This window comes from Equus quagga, chromosome 7, assembly GCF_021613505.1.
Source record: "Equus quagga isolate Etosha38 chromosome 7, UCLA_HA_Equagga_1.0, whole genome shotgun sequence".
Lineage (NCBI taxonomy): Eukaryota > Metazoa > Chordata > Mammalia > Perissodactyla > Equidae > Equus > Equus quagga.
Genome location: NC_060273.1, coordinates 119,088,452 through 119,110,852, shown reverse-complemented (window position 1 = coordinate 119,110,852; position 22,401 = coordinate 119,088,452). Strand labels below are relative to the sequence as shown.

Sequence of the window (22,401 nt, the reverse complement as noted above, 5' to 3'; positions counted from 1 at the left end):
TTGCTTTTTGTTTCTATATAAAGATCTTCCCTATCCTAATGTCTTAAACACGATTTACATTTTCTTTTAACACACATGTGGTTCCGTTTTTCACATTTAGGTCTTTAATCCATTTGTAATTTATTTTATGATGGCAGGGGCCTTTTATCCCACATCAACAATTGGAATATATATTGTATAGTCCATCTTTTATCCATTGACTTGAAATGCCATATTTATTAACTACTAAAGGCTTATATGGGTATTTTTTGGTTTCTGGATTCTCTATTCTTGCCCACAGATTTGATGTCTTATTTATTATAAGCTTTTCAAAATTGCACTTCATATAGGAAATATCCTTGAAAGAAATGAAGTGGGATTTTGCCAACATTATAAAAAAATACCAAATATAGATTGAAATAAAATGTCTACTTTAATATTGATCACACAAAAGTTTACTAACACTTATCTGAAAATCATAAGACGACAATTTGTGCATGTCACATTCATATTACTATCCATATAAGAACAACTACGCATAATCATTTATTCAACCATATCAGGATAACACACAAGGTTTTTGTTTGTTTTAGACTTCTCAGTTAAAAGGAAACACAAAATAAGGAAAATGAATTTCCAAAGATTAAGTTATTAACTATATAAATAAAAATTATTTCTAAATGTCTTACATTTTGACAACTTTGAATTATACTTATGTACTATTATTTCCAAAATCCACAAATTACAACAAGGGTCACTGTCAGGGTGAAAATATATATTTTTAAAGCTTTTTTTAAAATATGCTATTATTATGCTTTAACATCACTTGATTTATTCTTGGCACACGTGGCATCTTGAAAAGTAAAAATACACTTTGCCAATTTTATGTTATTGTGCAGGTATAAGAGAAAGCACAGTTTGGGAGGCAGACAGACCTGTGTTCAATTACCAGCTTTGTCCAAACCTGTGTTGTGTGAGGCTGGTCAATTACTTCCTGGCACTGGGGCCAGGATTAAATTAAATAACTCACATTTAAAAATGCATAGCAAGGGCACCAAACGAATGACAGATCCTTTCTCCAATTTATTCACATTGAAGAAAGAGCAAAATATCACAGTCTTATGTTTTGGTACAATTTGAAAAACTAAAAAAAAAAAAAATTGGGGAAATTTAAAACTAAAATCAATGTGTTTTGAAAAATCACACTTTTAAGAAATAAGGAAAGCCTTCATCAGGTTTAAATATTTCTCAATAAAACTTAGTGCCTACTATACCCTGATTTAAAAAAAAAAAAGTCCTAAAGTATGATAAAATGGTCAATGGTTAAGGACTTTTGGTTTTCTCTTGTGCTGCTGATATAAAAATAATGGCTATATTTAAGGCTTATTCAGTGATTGTTTGTAGTTGCCCTGAACCAAATCTATACTCTTGATGTTGCACTACCAATTGAAACAGACCTACGGCCTTGAATACTATCACAAAGACACTCCTGTGATATTCTACATCTGAACAATCACAGCCTCCTTACTGATTCTAAGTAAAGGTTCATTTGGTGGCATATGGCAGTACAACTTGTTTGTCATTAAGGATGATTCTTGTATACACAGTCACAAACTCATCTTTCTCATGCTAAATATGTGGTGTTTGGAAAATCTAAGATTCCTGAAAATTAAATTTAAATTGTCACAAGGAATAGCCTACTCTAGTCAGTAATGCCTCCGACCCCATTCTTGGGTCTTTTTGTCTCGTACCCTGACCACCTAACAAATCATCCTTCCAAATATGACTCAAGAACCCCTCCCCCAGGAATCTTTCCCTAACCAAACTTCACACTCCTCCATTTATGTCCCTGACACTCGTGTGTAATTTGTATTCACTTCAACCTGCATATATTATTATTCATGTCTTGTTTGCCTTCTACTTCCAGCTAGGATGTAATCTCTTTGACTTTTTAAGCTTCCACAGTGTTTAGCACAATACTGTGCATGTATATGACTGTGTGTATGTATGGTGTATGTATGTGTATGTGTTTGTGTGTGTTGTGTGTTGAATGAATAAAAGACTAAAGAACCTGGTGAGTGTAGCGTAGGAAAAGTTTCATAATTTTTCAGAAATCAAAATTGTTACACATTCCTAATACTAAAAATCTGATTCCTAAAGCCATCTCAGTTTGGTTTTAGACATGTCAATAATAAAAAGGCAGTGAAAAAACTGCTTAAAAAACCTTTATGAAATATTCCAAAAGGCTTTTTAATAAATTATTAAGAGCACCAAACCAAAACACTTTACTAAACAGTGGGATAACTTTTCCTATAACTTTATTAATGTAGACTTCTTTTCATTCAAGACAAAGAACACCAAACAGGAATAGGTGTTGTGAATCAGGATAAAAAAGGCAGTTCACTCTAAGTCAATATCTAATGCACATTTTGCAATTAATTTGAAAAGCCTTCTGTGGTATATCTATGCTAAGTAAAAGAATGGTTTATGTCAGGATGTTGTAGACTTCTATAGTTTGGATACTATAAAATATGATACATATACTGAAGCTACTATTTAACAAAAATTTTGTTTATAATAACTGTTAATATTAAAATAGGATATAATAAAAAATTATTCTCAATGTGTATATTTTCAAATTTGCCTGACAGTGTCCTTTTGAGAAATCTGACAATTTGTAGTTAGATTACAGACATGTGAATTTCACTTTTATGATTGAAATATTACACATACATAATAACAAACAACAATATACAGTAGCTTTTGACTGAACCACTCTGCAATTTATATTTAAAGCTTGGCAATAAAACAAAATTCATTGTACCTTTTGTAAGTAAAATTTCACAACATATAATGTACACTATAATTACATTAGGAATAAATAAAATGAAGCATAAAAATTCTGTACCATAACAATGAATTGTTTTAGCTGTCATTCTAAATGTTAGCTTACATGTTTCCATTGAGTTCTAATGTATTTTAAACCCAAGAACTTTTATCTTTAAATAATATACTAAAAATATCAAGTTTGGAGTATAAACAGAAAACTCTTTATGCTTTGTTTTCTAGTCATCTATGAAATAAAATAAGACAAATGGGATGCAAAGACAGTTCTTTTTCTTACTGTAAAATGCATCCTTGCTTCCACATATACTTCTATATCATTTCTAGAGCAAATATTACCAGATGACAGCTTTGGTAAGATATAAACTTATTTAAGTGGTTTCTTATTTGGAAGAAAGAAAAAAAAGTTAAACTAAGCACATCTTTTTTGGCTTATTCATTCTCAACCTTTTTTCCTCTAATATACAATAGTAGTATAAAAGCACTTCTTGAAATGCTCACTATTCATCATTTTAAACAGCACAAAATGAATTGGATTAACTTAGAGAATTAATCAAAATAGATTAATAGTATAGATACTAAGGTGAGGTCCTAGAATTTGTTACACGTAAGGCTAAACTTGCAAGAGATCTCATGGCAAAAGTAGAAACTTTGTGACATATCCCGGCTTTTGAAATATAGTTAGAAGCCAATCGAAAAAGCCTTTCAGCGCCAAAGGTATTGAAGTGCCCAGGAAGCACCTTCTCTACCAGACCTCTGTCGACTAATTCTATCAGACGTTCACAGGTTCCAACATAGTCACTTATCCTGCTGTACGGGAGCCAGTCAATCAGTGATCCATCATACACGACGTCTCCACTGAAGAGAATCTTTCGGTCTTTGTCATGTAAGCAAATACTGCCCCTGGAGTGACCAGGCATGTGCATAACAGTGAGCTGTCTGTCACCAAGATTGATCACATCCCCTACAAATGAAAACAGAGTTTACAAATAAACGTGTTGTGTAAGTATACACAATCAACTAAATACTTCAAGAATAGAAGAAAAGAACATTAATAGGTTTCGAAAAGGTTGGGAAGGATGACACTTCTTTTACTTTATTTCAAAAATATCATACTTCTTAATGATGATTTAAAAATAAGTTGCCTATATATTTTATTTCTATTGTTTGCTATAGCAGTATTTGCCAAAGTGAGTAATGTAGAACGCTATTTCTGCAGGTTGTCATGATACGTAAAAGAAAAGAAGATTCTATGGTCAAATAATTTTGAAAACTCTTCCTTCAAAGAAAATTAAGCAGCTTTCTTTTCTGTGAGGCTTCTTAAAGCTTTTAATATGCTAATATACATTGTAAATATACATGAGGGAGATATGGAGGTACAGTTTTTCAAACTTATTTGACTAGGAAACTTTTATTTTTAAGCACCCATAGTACCAGTGTCCTGGTGACGCAATTTATGAATGCTGCCCTAGTGAACAGTATTCTATTTTTCGCACCTTGTTTTGTCACCCTGTGGGAATTAAGGCTTGAGCAATTGGTACAAATGATGACCCTCTGGCTACCGCTATTGCTGTGAGTTATAAATTGTCCTTCATCTCTGACCCAGGAACCTCATGTCTTCTCTCAGAATCCATTCAACTGTGGCAGGCTAACTTGCTACCTTACAAGTAGAGTAAAATCTCATATTCCTCCCAGTTATTTGAAAGTGGGAGGAAACTGAGCTACATGTGTGCAAAATTGATGTTTTATTGGATTTAAATCAGTACTAACATAAGTAAATCATCATAAATTAAAAGTTTCATATTGTTATCTCTAGTGTAAACATACATATACAGAAAAAAACAAAGAAATATAGTTAAAAACTTAATAGAGGGATTAAAGTGGCGTCATAATCAGGATTTGTTAGACATAAAAGACAATAAAGGAGGAACAGAGGGAAAACAGAAAATGACACACAGAAAACGAAGGACAAAATGGCAGACCTCAATAAAACTGTATCAATAATTACATTAAATATGAATAAGATAAATACTCTAATCAAAGGCAGAGATTGTCAGACTAGCTAAAAAAGCAAGATTTATGTGCAGTCTATAAGAGAGAAACTATAAGGTCAAAGACAAAAATAGTTTGAAAAATTTATACCATATAAATATTCATGATAAGAGAACTCGAGTGGCTGGATTAATATCAGACAAAATAAGGAATATTACTAGAGGAAAGAGGTACATTTTATGAGGATACACATTAGGTCAATACATTAAAAAAAATTATAAATATATATGTACCTAAAACAGAGGATAAAAATTCATTAAGTAAAAACTAACAGAATTGAAATATGAATAAACAGTCCAACAATTATGCAAAGAGATTTAATAGTCCTCTCTGAATAATTCATAATGCAAGTAGGTAGAAAGTCAGTAAGGATACAGAAGACCTGAACAACACTATTAACCACACCTTGACCTGACACATAGAAAACACTTTACCTCAAAACAGCAAAGGACACATTCTTTTCAACTGCACATGGAATATTCACCAGGCTATACAGCTAGGCCATAAAGCAAGTCTCAATAAATATAAAAGGAATAACATCATACAAGGTATGTTCTCTGACCACAACGCAATTAAATTAGAAATTTATAACATGAATAAATATGGGAAATATCCAAATATATGCAAAGTAAACACTGCAGTTCTAGATACCTCATGGATCAAAAAAGAAGTCACAGAGGAAATTAGAAAATCTCTTGAACTGAATAAAAATAAAAAGATATCAAAATATACGGAATGTAGCTAAAGCAGTGCTTAGAAGAAAATTTATTGCTGTAAGTGCTAATTTTAAAGGATTAACTGTTTAAAATCAATAACTAAAGTTTCTAAAGAAGTTAGGAAAGGGAGAGCAAATCAAACACAAAATAAGTTTTAAGGAAGAAATAATAAAGGCCAGAGCCAAAATAAATGAAATAGGAAACAAATATCAATAGAGAAAATCAAGGAAACTAATAGTTGGTTCTTTGGAAAGACCAACAAAATTGATAGAACATTAACCAGACAAATACAAAGTTAGAGAAAACACAAATTACAAAAATCAGGAATGAAAGAGGAGATATCACTATAGAACCTAAGGAAATGAAAAGGAGTATAAGGGAGTATTATGAACAACTTTAAGCCATCAAATTTGACAACTTTGTTGAAATAGACAAATTACCAAAAGTGATTGAAGATGAAATAGAAAATCGACATAGACTTATATTAAGCAAAGAAATTGATCAGTAATTTAAATCTCCCTACAAAGAAAAGTCCAGGCTCAAAAATGGCTTATCAGTTCTGTCAATCATTTAAGACAGGGAAAATATCAATCCTATAATAAAGACTTTCAGAATATAGATGAGGAAGAAAAACTTTCTAATTCAGTTTTACTCTGAGAAAAGCCAGACAAAGATAACGTAAAAAAAATGACAAACCAATATTCCTAATGAATGTAGTCTCAAAATCCTTATCAAAATATTGGCAATTTATAAATAGGATAATGACCAAATGGGGTTTATCCAAGAAATGTAAGTTTGGATTGACTTTTGAAAATCAATTAATGTAATATACTATATTGATAAAATACAGGAGAAAAGTCATATGATCGTCTCAATAGATGTAGAAAAAGCATATGACAAAATCCTTGTGATAAAAACTTTCAGCAAACTAGGAATAGAAGGGAAAGTCCTTTGACTTGATAAAAGGCACCTATGAAAAACCTACAGCTAACCTCTTGCTGAATAGAATCACTAAATGCTTTCCTCCTAAGACAGGAAAGAGGCAAGGAAGTCTGCTCTTACCACCTCTATTCAACACTGCACTGAAGATCCTAGCAAGAGCATAAACCAAGAAAAAGAGAGTAAAAGTCACACAGATTGGAAAAGAAGCAAATCCGTCTTTATTCACAGACAACAGGATCTTACATGTAGAAAATCCTAAGAAATGTAGGAAAAAGCTAGAGAATTAGGAAAGCAAGTTTAGCAATGTCACAGGGTATAAGATCAACAGACAAACATCAATTGTATTTTTATATACTAGCAATGAACTATCAAAAGATGAATTTAAAAAAAAACATTCTAGGGGCTGGCCTAGTGGCACATCAGTTAAGTTCACACATTCTGCTTTGGCAGCCCAGGGTTTGCTGGTTCAGATCCCGGATGTGGACCTAGCACTGCTTGTCAAGCCATGCTGTGGCAGGCGTCCCACGTAGAGTGTAGACGAAGATGGGCATGGATGTTACCTCAGGGCCTGTCTTCCTCAGCAAAAAAGAAAAGAAGAGGATTGGTAGCAGATGTTAGCTCAGGGCTAGTCTTCCTCAAAAGAAAAAAGAAATTTCTATTCACAGTAGCATCAAAAGGAATAAAATACTTAGGAAAACATTTTTAAAAAGATGTTTTGTTATATCTGTATACTGAAAACTATAAAAACATAACAGGAGAAATTTTAAAAGACCTAAATAAAAGGAGAGACAGGACGTGTCCATTGACTGGAAGACTCAAAATTGTTAATACAGTAATTAAATCCAATGTTTCCAATAGCTGCAATGTCTACTAGAACTTTCTGAGATTACTGAAATATTCTGTATCAACACTGTCCAGTATGGTAGCCGCTAGCTACATGTGTATAACGGCACTTGAAATAAGGCTAGCGCAACTAAGGAACTAAAATTTTAATTTTAATCAATCTAATTAATTTAAATTTGTATTTAGATAGTCACATGTGGCTAGTGGCTACTGTAATAATCATTATATATCTATACATTCAACACAATCTCAATCAAAATCGACATGCTTTTTTGTAGAATTTGAAAATCTGACTCTAAAATTTATACAGAAATGCAAACGAGCTAGAATAGACAAAACAATTTTGAAAAACAGGTACAAAGTTGGAAGACTTACACTAACTAATTTCAAGAATTATAATAACGTTACAATAATCAAGACTGTGTGGTGCTGGCTAAGTGACAGAAATAATCAATGGAGGAGAAGAGAGTTCAAAAGGAGACATTCACATATATGCTCAATGGATTTTTGACAAAGGTGTCAACAAAGATAATTCAATGGGTGAAAGGATAGTATTTTCAACAAATTGAACTAGAACACTTTGGATATCCATGGCAAACAAACAAAAAAGAACCTCTCAACCCTTACTTCATAATATTAACAAAAATTCAAAATGGATTATAAACGTGACTGTGAGAGGTTCTAGGAAAAAAATAGGAGAAAATCTTTGTGATGTTGGGCTAGACACAGAACTATTAGATATGACACAAAAACATAAGGAAAATGACTAACGACTTCATCCCAGTTATAAACTTTCTTGCTTAAAAAGACACCCTTAAAATGAAAAGGCAAGCCACATAGTGAAAGGAAATATTTGCAAAATGTGTATCTGCTAAAGGACTCGAATTCAGAATATATAAGGAACATTTACAACTCAATAATAAGGAAGCAAAACTTCAATTTTTAAAAAGGAGAAAAGACTTTAATAGACCCTTAACAAAGAAGATATTTGAATAGCAAATAAGTACCTGAAAGGATGCTCAACATCGTTAGCCATTAGGGAAATGCACGTTAAACCACAATGAAATATCACTGCATACTCAGTAGAATGGCTAAAATCAGACTGACAAATCTGACCAAATCAAGTATTGACAAAGATGTGGAGAAACTGGAACACTTATATGCTGCAGTTGGGAATGTAAAATTCATTACTTTGGAAAACAGTTTGGCACTTGCTTCAAAAATTAACATATACTTACGATAAAACCTAGGAATTCCATCCTAGGTATTTACCAAGGGAAATGAAAACATGCATCCCCACACAGACTTACAGCAAATGTTCATGGCAGCATTATTCACAGCAGCCCCAAACTAAAACAATTCAGATTTCTTTCAATAGGTGAACAGATAAAATATGTTACATCCATAAATGGATTACTTCTCAGCAACAGAAAGGAGTGAATTATTAATAGATACGTCATAGATGAGTCTCCAAAACATCATGTCAAATGAAAGACAAACACAAAAGACTATGTATTATATGATTGCATTTGTAGAAAATTTTCAGAAAAACAATACTATAGTGACACAAAATAGATCAGTGGGGCCAGGGGTGGGAGCAGGGGTCTTCCTGGTCTTGTCTTGAATCCCAGTAATTACATTAAGATGCAATCAGACATTCCCAAATTTCCCTGCAGTCCAGTCATAAGGGGCCAGGTTCCCTTACAGGATAATAGTTCCAGATTTAAGGTGCCTCTGGGGATCACAATCCACTGCTATTTACTGCATGATTGGCAGGTAAAGTAAAGAAATTATAGCTAAGTTGATTTAATAATAGAGCTGCTGGAGATCAGTTGTTAAATAGGTGTACAGAACGAAAGGGAGTGAGGGAAGTTTGATCCTAAAAAAGAAACTGTAGAGAATTACCAAGGCAGGGATAGAGTCTTATTGATCTTTGGTTATATCTAGGTGATATTCAAAATATTTAGCAACAGATAAGATATAAGAACCCACGTATCAAAATCGATAGCACTGCAAGCAATTAAGGTCATAGTGGCTGAATATCATTAGATCTGCCATTTCCCTGAGGCTTTATAAATGCCTCCCATATGCTTATAATGTTCACATATACAATTTCATCAAGACCTCTTAAAGAACCAGAACTGCCTATGAAATGTATCCATATAAATATCATATATATATATCATACACACACACACACATATAAATATCATACACACACACACACACACATATATATATATACACACACACACACACTCTATCTTTGCAAGCCCTCACCCTGACCCAGCTGTCACCAGATTCCAGCCATACTAGATTTCCCTTGGCTTCCCAAATACACTTTCCCATCTTCGCATTCCCCATCTTTTATTTTTATTTCATTTTTAATCAAAAAATATATATACATATTTCAAATAAAATATCCTAGAAGTTCTTAAAATGTAAGAAAAAGTTCTTCGTCCTATTCTGATTCTATCTCCAATCCTGCTCCTAACAGGCAACCACTTTTAACAATTGTAGCTATTTCTTCTGGTAGAGGTAGTGATCTCTAAGTAATGTTCATACTCCATCTCTTGATTTACCAATCAGATACACTGAACTGATTTCATTCACGTATTACCATTTCTTGGTTTTTAAATTTTAGATGTTGTCTGTTGACTTCCACTGTGAAACATAAGCATTTTTAGTTCTCTTTTCTCCTCACTTGCCACCTACTATAACCACACATGTACTATATATTTTTCATCTTCTCACCCTCCAAAAGACTAATGATTCATCTGCTCCACTCTGGAGCCCTCTATGCCTGGGGTACTATCATTGTCAGAGTCAGCCTTTGCCATCATCCTGGTGCTTCCTTTCAACTTTCTCTTGCATTAGATCTCCTGTTTCCTGTATTCCATGCTTCCTCTTGGTTTACTCCCTTGGTTTGAAGGGAGTGAATAGGATAAAGGTAGATCTTATTAGCTTCCTAAGTAATAGCATATGGAAAACAATTTTTTGAGAACTTGATTGTTAGTGGAATGGATGTACAATTCTAAATTGGAAATCAATTTTATTCAAATAAGGCATAGCTCTTCTTTTCTAGCTCCAAAGCCATTATGATCTGTAGAGATGACCTTTTTTGTTTAAGTTTTTGGAAGCTTGACCCCAGTATTCTGAAATTTTACAATAATGTGCCTTAGGTTGGCTGTGTTTTCATCCATTGTGCTGGGAACTGTGTGGGCCCTTTCAATCTAGAAATTTACATCCCTTAATTTGGGGATATTTTCTTGGATTATCTTTACTATGGTTTCTTTTCCTCCACTCTCTCTATTCTCTCTCTGTGCTCCTATTATTTCAATGTTGGATTTCCCAAACTGGTCCTTTACCGGTTCTCTCCTAGTTTTCATTTTGCCTATCTGGACTTTTTGTAAGTTTTTCAACATTATCTTCTGGATCTTCCACTAAGTAATTTCTGATGTTTTAAATTCCAAGAGCTCTTTTGTGCATGTGTGTGTGTGTGGATATTGTTCTGCCTGTGTCTTATTTTTAAAGCATCCTATTATTTCTTGGATATCTTGAATGCAATAGTTTCTGTTATCCCCTCATGATCTTAATGATAGTCCTCCCCTCTCAAGTTGCTTTATGCTGTCTCTCTCAGTATTTGATCTCATGTTAGAGGATTTTCTCAGATTTTTCATAATGCTTCATTGCCTGTTTAAGAGTAGGGGATGAAAAGGCTGCTTGAAGCACATGCAGGGGACCTGGTGACCTAGGCCTAACTGTAGAGAGATCAAGCCAAGGATTCCTTAGGGATCAGCAACTCAGTCTTTCCTCTAGGGCTGGGCAGATTTTCCAGATAAGATTCTCCCAATTTTCTACCTGGAGGGTAAAGGCCTGGCTTCATCCTTCTGGGAAACTAGTAGGCAATATATATGTATATACACACACACACACTTATTCCTCTTATCTTCCATACTGAACCCCTCAGTTCAGTAGTAATTAGCATTCCCCAATCAAGAAACCATTCTGTTTTACTCTCCCCAGAGAACAAACTAACTGGATGGGCATTCACTTAGGAAGAAGCGTTCTAGTTTTAACAGCTTCTTAAATGGCTTTCAACCAATTTTACTTATTTTTGTATTCTTCCCTTTGCCTCCATGAAGGTACCAGCTACTGCTAATTTCTAAGGCTGCAGGAAGGCTCCTGCAATGCAAACTGGATTGGCTCTTGATTTCCCTTTGCTGGCATTGCAGGAAACTGCTAACTCAGTCATCACAGTTACTCTCCAGCGTCTGAAATAGTGTTCCTCAGTCAGTGTGGATTTAAACTTAAAACAGACAAACCACGGTCCCTTTACAGTAGTCTTAGTGGGGTGTTGGGTAGGAGTCAAATTAGATGGGTTTGTTCAATCTGCTACCTTTCTGGAATCTACTTTTTGTTTTTAACCTCCCCAAACTATTCAAGTCCACTTGAAAAAAACTGCTCTAATATCTTTGTGACTCCGGGCAAATTGTATAATAGGGGCCAAAATGCCTGCACTTTATATAACTTGAATATTATGAAAAATAGACAAAGTAATGTGTGCCCGTTCAAGAAGAACGTAGTGTACCACTCTAAGGGTTACTGCTATCTTCTTATGAGAAGATGCTATTTCAGCATTAGTAAGGAGAGTCGTTTTTCCATTGAAGATGATGCACTGGATAATGATCTCTCCTTGTCCTCTTTGTCCCTCATTTACAAATCAGCTTTTGGGTTAGTGATACAGGGCACAGATTTATGTTTCTCCTTGAGAGGTGATCATCAATTCACTAAATGAAATGCAATATAAACTAATGACTTCAGCCTCCTTATGTTCTAACCAAAGCAATGAAGACTTTATATTGTTTGGGTATGTGCTGTTCATGTGTGTGTGTAACTGTGTATGAATTCTTAATATAAATATTTTATCTCTCTTTCCAGGCATCTGGATTATGAGAATATCCAGTTAGCAGGCCATACTATTCAGAAGAGACAGGAAATTAATATTCCTGAGAAAAGAGGAAATTAGATACAACTTGACAGGATGAGGCATCCAGCTCCTAATGAAAAACAATTTTGGATTTAACACAGTATTATCACCTTCCAAGTGTTCGGTAAATATTAAGCTTCCTTTTCACACCTTCAAAGGCTTAAAGCACCACACAGGTAGCTGGCAGGGCCCTTGTACCTCTAAAATGCTATAATTCTACCATCAACCAGGATTTAGGAAACCTGGATTCTAGTCCCAGCTCTTTCCCAAAAACTGGCTATGTGACCTCAGGTCTGATATTCAGGCCTGACTGGACTCTTCATCTATAAAACAATAATTCCTACTATTCTTTCATCATTGATTTCCTACTGCTGGGACAGGAGCAAAAGTAAATAAATCAAAAGTAATGTATTTGTTTAGGCAATTTAAATGTATTTTAAGAACTAATGTAAACATTCTTTGGTCTGGGTGCCAGAATTTAGTCTGAATACCCTTCAAGTGCATGGAAATCATACCTCTAAAATCAACTTCATCAAGAAATACAGTAATTAAAAGTACATTTAATGTAAGTGTACTTTTCTTTTATCTCAAATTGTCAGATAATGTAAGACTCCCATCTAAACCATTCTTTTTTTAATCTTTAGATTTAAAATTTTAATGAAAAGACTTTTTAGTTGGGCTGTGAGGTACAGAATCTCGCTTTCTCTTTCTGTATTTCAAGTGATCAAGATCTCACCTGTAAGATAAACTGATTTTTGGAGAATATTTCATTATTTGTCATATTGGTTGGTCATAAAGTGAGCCTTATTGTACTGCAGCAACTGGATTTTTCTACCTCTTACAGGAACAGTCTAATAGATTAAAGTGGCAATCAAAATGGTTTCAACACAGAAAGGAAAGAAGGGGGTTTCACATCCTACTCAGAATTACCATAATATATTTATGGAGTAGGATTTATGTATGCTCTGCATGCTTTGATCTATTGTGCCTTGGTTCAAATCCTAGCTTTTGTCACTATCTTCAGCCGTCTCAATTCAAATGTGTTGTAAGGATAAAATGAAATCAACAAAAGTATTCTAAAAATAAAAAAAGGAAATTAATACACAAATAATCCTGCTGTGGCTAATTAGCTCAATTATTTAAGGCCTGTTTGAGGTTAGGAGGATTGGGGCCTTACTCTATTTTATTTTATTCTGATAATTTCTCTCTGATCACCATCCTGTCTTTCATAGAGCCAGAGGCCCACAGCTACCTATGCATTAGTCCACATAATTCACCATCACTGGAAATAACCTCCCTTATTAGTCTTTCTCAGGCCTTGCTTTCAACCAGACCAGATATCTCATCATATAAGACTCAGCCATATTCTACTTTTTATGTTCACTATCAAGCTCTCTCTCTCGTGAGGCAACATCAAGAACAGAAACCTATTTAGCAGATAAGGATGCATGAGCAGATTGGAACCACTGCTCTCTAAAAGCTTTCTAAACCTACAGGTGGGAATTGCTCCTACCCAGCGGTTACCGCTGACCGAGCTGATGAAGTCAGCAGTTCTCAAAAGCAGAGAGCATGACATGCACTCTCAGCGAGGAGTCATTCCTTAAAAGTCGGTTCGCTAGAAAAGCGCCTGGAAATGTCAGGCAGGTTTTCGGGAAAAGAACGGGAAATACCTAGTCACAAGTCTCCGTAGTGTTACTACTGTACCTTACCCAAGAAACTGACTAGGGGGTGGGGCCAGCTTTCACTCGAGTACGCGGCATTGCTACACTGTGCCAGAGCTAGTCTCGGGTAGGGAAGGCTGCATAGCCTTGGCTCCAGTCGAGTGGGCTTTGACTCGGGGAAGGGAGAAACAGAAGTGCTGTTTCTGCAAGGTAAGAAAACAAGCCCCTTGCAGCCACGGACGTCTACAACATGCATCCCTCGGACAGGTTTCTCCCCAATCACCTCCCTTAATGAGAGAGCGCGCGCCCGTGAGGGCCCATTACCATCCTGCAGGATGAGGGTGGGCTGCACCGCCTGCACTCGGAACTGCCTGGCCCTCCAGCCAGGGCTGGGCGCCCGCACCACCTCACTATCCGACAGCCAGGTCACGGTCTCAAAGTTGTCCCCGCGAGCCAGCGCCTCGGCCTCGGCGTGGTGCACCGCCACCCGGTCGAACTGGTACAGGCCGCCGGAGTGGTCGAAGTGCACGTGGGTGGCCACGGCCAGCAGCGGCCGGCACGCCGAGTCCTCTTTGGCCCCGCGGTCCTGCAAGAGGCCGGAGGAGTACAGGTACTCTGGGAGGCTGCGCAGCCCCAGGCCCGTGTCGATCACCACGTCCTGCTCGGAGCCGCGCACCAGCCAGATGTTGGCGCGGTTGCCCGACTCATAGAAGCGTTCCTGAATCCAGAAGATGCCGTCGCCCAGGGACTTGTGGGCGTACCACTCGAGCGCCGACATGCTGGGCAGCGGTGGCGGAGTGGATGTGGGCGTGTGTGCCTCTCGCAGGCCGTCCACACGCGATGCGCTGCGGCGGTGTGGAGCGGTCTGCCCGCAGCCAGGGAGGAGGCGCGGCGCGAGGGGGCGGGGGCTGCGGGAGTGCGGGGGGAGAACGAGGAGGAGGAAGGACGCGCACCCACCCGCCTGGTCCGCAGAAAACAGAGGCTGCTCGGCCTGCACCCGGGCGCTGGAGCAATCGCAAGAGGGAGCATTAACTCAGGGGCCACTGCAGGAGTCTGAAGACAGAGAAAGCGACACTCTCTCTGCCTCGGGGGGGTCTGACTGCAGAGGCCGGGAGTCAGGCGTGGGAGGCGCCAGATCCGCCCACCGACCGCGCACCGCGATGTACACTGTCAGCCGGCGCAGAAAGAGTAGGGCCGAGCCCGTGGGACGACTACGGCGTCTGCCGAGGGCTAAAAAGCTCTCTGCCCAGAGGGCGGGGCCTAGCTAGGGGGCGGGGCTCACTAGCTGGGATTCTAGCGCGGCTCGGAGGCCGCGTGGAGGGCGGAGCGCGTGTCTTCAGAGGTGGAACCAGCGCTCGGGAGCCGGCGCCTTCGGTCCGCACCCCTTCCGTGCCGGCCGGCTCTTCGGCTGCACACTTTTGCCCAAGCCTGGAGACTTAGTGAACAGGTAACAGAGCAAGCAATGGATGGCCTGCGCGGAGATGGAGAGCGTAGAGGGTAGTTAAAGGGGCACATGGAGAAGGTGGGGGAAGTCAGGGATGGAGATTCATTAAAACGCTCTGGATTGAGGGGTGTTGGGACAGAGCTTTACCTCCCTTTTCCTGGTCCCTTCAAAATCTTTTAAAATCGTCGGTTCCACATCTTACCTAGTCTCCTCTTCCTGGGACCGTTTGCAGTGAGTTAGAAGGGAATTTATGCTCTTCCTCGTGGTAGATTTTCAAATCTGGTGACTATGTGATTGGTTCAGGCACGAGTCACTGCCGCAGACTGGCAGCTAAGGGCAGGCTGTTCAGCATGTTTTCTTAACTGCTGGAGCTTTCCCCCTGTATCGTGGGAAGAGGGGTTGTTAATAAGGATTTTCTTCTCTTCTAAATAATTAACTTCTGTATTCCTTCCCCCATTGTCCATTTTTTCGGTTACTTTGTCCGCTCTTGGAAGAGAGCAGAGAAAGTTGGTAGAAAGGCTCAACTAAGGAAAGGTGGAGGCAGCCGCACTTTGTGAGGACAGGAAAATTGGATAACGACTGGGTGTGGCCCCACCAGCCACAGAAATCACCTCCGCTATGAACGCCAGGTCCTAGTCCCCACCCCACCCTTCCCAGCTATTGAAACATCTATTAAGGCTTCAGAAATTCCCTTGAGAACTTGACTAACCTCCCTACTCAGCCAGGAAAAATTATAAAAGACCCATGAGACTGCATTATAAAAGATAATTATGAAAACCCTTATTGTGGCAGCCTTCCTAGAAGGAGAGTTGTACTCTGCTCCTCTGTACTCCTAAAGCCTTTGGTGGGGAGCTAGCCTTTCTGAATATTTTCCTAATCTAGTTTGAATTTATCCAGTCACTCTGTTGAGGGCTGTTCTTATGTGGAAGTCCCTGAGCTAGATGATCTGTGAAGAACAGAATTGTGCAAAAGCAAAGTCGTGATCTGGGTTCTCAAGAATTTGAAGGAAGATGATATCTCTACACGGATATTTGCAATATAAAGCAATACGGAGTATGTCCCACAGAGGAAGTAAAACCTAGGTGCTGTAAGAATACAGAGGGAAGGGATTGTTGAGGAGTGGCATTTGAGCTGCCCTTAAAAGACCACTGTTTGTTAGGTTGTTCTCAGCAGGGGAGTACAGAGCTCTTTGGAGTTTGGGTGTCTTTCATGTAGGCAAAGGGGACCCACTAGAGGTGAAACAGAGTGATATCGTCACTAGGCCATGAGCTTAGCAATAATTCATCCAATATTTACTGGACTTTTGCCAAGGTCTGCTTAGCGATGGGGCAGGAAAAGGTGAATAAGTCTTCAAGGAGGCCTTCACACTTACATATCCTTTTGCTGCCCTAGATATCTTTTCCTGGTTCTTGGCATGACTTCTTCCTTCACTTTTGTCAGGTTTGTGCTCAAATATTACAGAATACAGGAGGAGTTCTTCAACCGCCTTTTGCATAATGGCACGCATGTTTCCTGCTTTTTCATATCACTGATCTCTACCTGACACTTTCTATAAAATATATTTATATTTTCCATTTCCCCTACTAGACTGTGAGCTCCACGAGAACAGAGACTTGTTTCCTTCGCTGCTGTATTCCCAGTACATGGGAGATGGTCAGACAGGCAGGGTACTTAATAAGTACTTGATGAATGGATAATTGAGGAGCTTACTGGGGAGACAGACAAGAACTGACAATTACAACGTGATTTTAAAAAGGGTAATAAAAGCAGTGTATACTTGGGAAACCCCAAGAAGGGAGAGGCCTAGTTCCATGTAAGGTGGAAGAAATGGTCACAGACAAGTGTCATTTACATAGCATCTTAAATGATGCTGGGGCTTGCTCAGGTGGATCTGGGAGGAAGGCCCTCCAGGCAAAAGGAACGCTATAGGAAAGAGCTGATGTCGCAGAGTTAGGAGTGGCTGGAGTGTGGGATGCATGGAGCAAGGGGGAGAAAGTTAAACTCAACTTGAAAGCTCTGCTAGTTAAGGAGAGTGGTGCGGCAAGGTTTGTGTTCTAGAAGATGACTAGAGAGTAGATTGAAAGGGGGAGTGTGGCCATGGGAAGTTTATTTGCTCTGTATTAGAGGTCCGGGTGGGAGATGGTGAAGGCCTGAGCTAGAGGTGAAGGAAGGTGAACCTGTGAGAGAGGACCCAGAGCTGTACTCTTCTCCTGTTAGATGAGGGGATGGAGGGAGGCGGAGAGGAGGCCAGCATGACTGTCAGGTTCTGATTGGGGCAACTTAGGTGTCATTCGTCAGGAAAGATACTGTGACCTGGCTTTCAGTGCGTCCCCTAGCTTCCATGCCTCCTTACATCAGTTCATACATTTATTCACCTAGCGAATGTGCGCAAGAGACTGTGTGAGACATGGAGAACAATACATTTAAGCACAATCATAACTTATAAAATGTTAGTGCTAGGGAGAATTTCAGAGATTAGCTCAGCTTTCCCACGAGGTTGTTTTTCTGGTTGATTAGAATGGGCTTTTGCGTTTCACGTCTTGGACGGTTGAACTACACCCATCAGACCATCTCAGAACAATTCTGAATAGGAATTTTTGGGAGGCATCCCAAAATGAAAAGTGATGCTTCTAATTTTACATTTTTAAATCCAGTCAATTTTGCCGTTACTAATTCACTTCATTGTGAAGATTAAAGACGTCCATGGGATTAAAAAGCTATTCAACTTGGGGCTGGCCCCTTGGCTGAGTGGTTAAGTTCGTGCGCTCCGCTGCAGGCGGCCCAGTGTTTCGTTGGTTCGAATCCTGGGCGCGAACATGACACTGCTCATCAAACCACGCTGAGGCAGCGTCCCACATGCCACAACTAGAAGGACCCACAACGAAGAATATACAACTGTGTGCCGGGGGGCTTTGGGGAGAAAAAGGAAAAAGTAAAATCTTTAAAAAAAAAAAAAATTAAAAAAAAAAAAGCTATTCAACTAGTCTAGAAATGTGTTTCAGGCAGCGGTAATGTGGAAAGGACAATGGAAAGATATCCTGAGGCTTTAACGTGGCCCTGTCCTTGTTAGGAATTAACGGTGTGTCTTCAGGTGGTCAGGTTAGCTGGGTCTGGGCCTCACTTTCCTCTTTGCTAAAATGGGAAGTTTAATCTGGAGCAGTGGTTCTTAATTTAGGCTACACATTGTAATCCCCTCGGGTGCTTTCAGAAGTCCTACAGTCCAAATCCTACCTCCAAAGATTCTGATTTTATTGTTCTGGGGTGAAGCCTGAGTTGTTGTTGTTGTTTTAACTCTCCTGTTGATTCCAATACATAGCCAGGTTCCAAACTTTATAGTTCTGGAAATTTAAAAAAAAAAAAACAAAAAACAACTTAATAGTAGGCTGACGAAATTGTACTTCTGTGGGTAAATTTGCTCATGCAATCGCCTTCAGTAAATAAATAAATAAGGAAAGCTTGATGTTAATTGAGGAGCTGTTGCTGTATAGAGAGCACCATGCCTAGACAGGAGGGGATGTAAAATCTCTAGTGTTAATACCATTGAAGAAACAAACAAACAAACAAAAAACGTAAGTGAAACTCCTTCCCTTTTTTGGAAAAGCTCGTTTCCCAAATGGGGCATTGTCTATATTTCTTTCAGAATTGAAGACTGTAGCAATGTGTATCACCGCAATTTTTGAAAATCCATTTATTTATTTATTTATTTGTGAGGAAGCTTGGCCCTGAGCTAACATCTGTTGCCAATCTTCCTCTTTTTGCTTGAGGAAGATTGTCACTGAGCTAACATCTGCCAGTCTCCCTCTATTTTTTTATGTGAGACCACACCACAGCATGGCTTGACAAGTGGTGCTGGATCCGCACTCAGGATCCAGCCAAAGTGGAGCGTGCAGAACTTAACCACTATGCCACTGGACCAGCCTCAAAAATCCATTAATTAATTAATTAATTTATAGCACCTGAGCTAACAACTGTTGCCAATCTTTTTTTTTTCTGCTTTTTCTCCCGAAATCCCCCCAGTACATAGTTGTGTATATTAGTTGTGGGTCCTTCTGGTTGTGGCATGTGGGATGCCGCCTCAACATAGCCTGATGAGTGGTGCTATGTCTGCACCCAGGATCCAAACCTGCAAAACACTGGGCTGCCAAAGTGGAGTGCACGAACTTAACCACTCAGCCATGGGGCCAGCCCCCAAAAATCCATTTATTTTAACAGGAGGATCTTTCTAAGAGTAAGGTGGGATGAAGTGATTGTTGTGGATATTGAGGGACTTAAAGGGGATCTTAAAATGAAAAGGGATGAAACGAGGCAGGGAGGAACAGGGAGTAGGTTGCAGTGGAGAGAATGATAGTCAAGACATGGCTACAGAAGAATGAGTCAGGAGGATAGGTGCAGCCATCTCGAAAGGGCTCTGAATACTTGGATAGGGAGTTTGGATTTCAATTCTCTAGCCTAGAGGGAAGATGAGAAGAGTAGCATAATCAGAGCCGTGCTTTAGAATGAGTAATGCAGAAGAAAAAGAAAATAAACAGGAAGAACAAGGGGTACCACAAAATTTGCAGTCAATCAAAAGTGAGTTGGGGGGCTAGCCCAATGGCATACCAGTTACGTTCATGTGTTCCACTTCAATGGCCTGGGGTTTGCCAGTTTGGATCCTGGGTGCAGACCTACACAACACTTGTCAAGCCATGCTGTGGCAGCATCCCACATATAAAGTAGAGGAAGATGGGCACGGATGATAGCTCAGGGCCAGTCTTCCTCAGCAAAAAGAGGAGGATTAGTGGAGGATGTTAGCTCAGGGCTAATCTTCCTCAAAAAAAAAAAAAGAGTTGGAAAAGGGGTGAGCTGGATTATGGTGGAGGAAATGGAAAGGAAAGGGCATTTTGAAGGAAAAATTAGATGATTGATTTGACAGGAGATGTGGAACAGAATGAAGAATCAATACTGACTCACTCCACATCTTCAAATGTTGATGACTGGGAAAATAACATACTGTGGATAAAAATAGGGATGTTATACATGAAAGACAAGCTAGTTAGTGTAGAGGGAAGATGATCTCAGTATTGTCAGTTTAAGGTGCTGTCCACATATTCTTATGGTGGTAAGAACATGGGCTGAAACTCAGGACAAAGGTCACTGCTAGAGGTAATGGTGCCGGAGAGGTCATCAGACCCAGAGAATGGGTGCATTTTCTGAAGATAAAAAAAGAGCAGAAGACCAAAGATTGAACCTTAAGGAAATCCATATTTAGGGGTTTAAGAAGAGAAGTAGACACAAAAATGGTCAGTGGGATAGAAGAAGCTAGAGTTTTCTTAAAGCCTAGGGAAGAGAGAATTTCAAAAGGGCGGAGGCAATAATGAGCAGTGTGCTTTGGAAGTCCAAGAGGAGAAACAACGACAAAAGGCCACTGGATTTTGCCACTGGAGACCATTAGGGACCTTTGCATTTCGGTATGTTCATGAGTGTAGTTCCCATCACAAGTAAGATAAAAGCCAAATCCTTTCCTACAGCTCACACAGGGCTGCGCGAGATCTGGCCTCCACCAGCCTCTCCTTGCTCCTTACCAACTACATGAGCTTCTTGCTCCGCACACACTCCCAACTTGTGGCTTCCTCCTCGGCACTTGCTCTTCCTTCTTTTCTGTAGCCATCTCCATCCCATCCCTCCACCTTATGGCTCACGGGCCCTCTCCAGCATGGTGCTCAGATTTATCCTCCACAGAAAGACCCTCCCTGTGTGAAAAAGCCACTACCATACCCGTTTGTTATTCTCTGTCCCGTTACTGTGATTTCCTTTTCTTCAGAGCTGTATTGATTTCCTAGGGCTGCCATAACATATTACCACAAATTGGGAGGCTTAAAACAACAGAAATTTATTCTCTCCCGTTTCTGGAGGCCAGAGTCTAATAAAGGTGTCAGCAGGATTTCTTCCTTCTGGAGGCTCCCAGGCAGACTCTCTTCCCTGCCTCCCTCCTGGCTTCTGGTGGTTGCTGGCACTCCTTGGTGTTGCTGGCACTCCTTGGTGTTCCTGGCATGCAGCTGTTTCCCTCCAACTTCTGCCTCCATCTTCACATGGTGTTTTCCCTGTGTTCCTCTCTCTGTCCACATTTCCGTCTTATAAGGAGACCAGTCATTGGAAGTGGGCTCACTAATCCAGTACAGCCTTATCTTAATTCGATTACATCTGCAAAGACTTTATTTCCAAATAAGGAAGGTCACATTCGCAGGTACCAGGAGTTAGGACTTCGATGTATTTTTGAGGGGTGACACAATTCAACCCCAACAAGAGCACATAATATTATGTTAGACACTTACTTGTTTACTTGTTTGTGTTCCTTCATCCACTGATAAATAAGCCCTGTTCAATGCTCTCTGGGTCCTACCACAGTGCCTGGAATGCTCAATATATGTTGAATGAATGACTTAATGAAATTGGCCCATAGGAAATAGAGGAAGATTTGGGTAATGAGGAAATGGGGAAAGCTAGCTTAAAAAATCCTTCATTCAAGAAGTTTGACGAGGTGCAAAAGGAACAGGCAGTGGTTGAATCAACTTAAAGGATTTCAAAGAATGATGCTCAGGCCTTGCTTGTGAGTCATTTTTTCCATGAGACAGTTGCCAGAGTCCAGGGCGTACCTGTCCGCCTTTGCAAGAGAAGAAAATAAATGTAGCAGCTTCTCCAGGTACAGGAGAACTGACTCATGACAATCAAACTAGAAAGAGAGGGATTTGTGGGCCAGAATGCCATGCAATTATTCAGGGTGTCTCAGGAGCTAGGAATGATTTTTCTGCCAAGGGCAGTACATTCACTTCCAGTATCAATTTATAAACCCAAGGGTTACTTGATAAATATGGAAGTTTAGAGTCAGCAGAGTTTGATATTTCTCATGGGATATTCTATCAAGCAATGGTAGCTGATATACTCTCTTTTCAG

At 39.2% G+C, this 22,401-nt stretch overlaps 2 protein-coding genes across 3 annotated transcripts in view; one reads left to right on the top strand and one right to left on the bottom strand.

The window, feature by feature from the left end:
• Window positions 1–411: 411 nt before the first annotated feature.
• Window positions 412–14,812, bottom strand: MBLAC2 (metallo-beta-lactamase domain containing 2). The gene is made up of 2 exons (XM_046667897.1): window positions 14,352–14,812; window positions 412–3,787 (listed from the first exon to the last, which is right to left on the bottom strand). Exons 1-2 carry the CDS (start codon window positions 14,803–14,805, stop codon window positions 3,402–3,404), a joined length of 840 nt encoding a protein of 279 aa, XP_046523853.1. The 5' UTR covers window positions 14,806–14,812; the 3' UTR covers window positions 412–3,401.
• Window positions 14,813–15,338: 526 nt separating this feature from the next.
• Window positions 15,339–22,401, top strand: part of POLR3G (RNA polymerase III subunit G) — a 41,091-nt gene continuing 34,028 nt past the window's right edge. For both annotated transcript variants that reach the window (XM_046667900.1, XM_046667898.1), the window contains exon 1: window positions 15,339–15,474. The gene's annotated coding sequence lies outside the window, so the exon portion shown is untranslated. The remainder of the gene's footprint in view (window positions 15,475–22,401) is intronic.

Excerpts from the sequence above, each read along its gene's own strand:
- MBLAC2 (XM_046667897.1), bottom strand. The coding sequence starts at position 14,805 with ATGTCGGCGCTCGAGTGGTACGCCCACAAGTCCCTGGGCGACGGCATC. Across the intron at positions 3,788-14,351 it reads CACCCTCATCCTGCAGGATG|GGGATGTGATCAATCTTGGT; the intron begins GTAATGGGCCCT and ends TTTCATTTGTAG.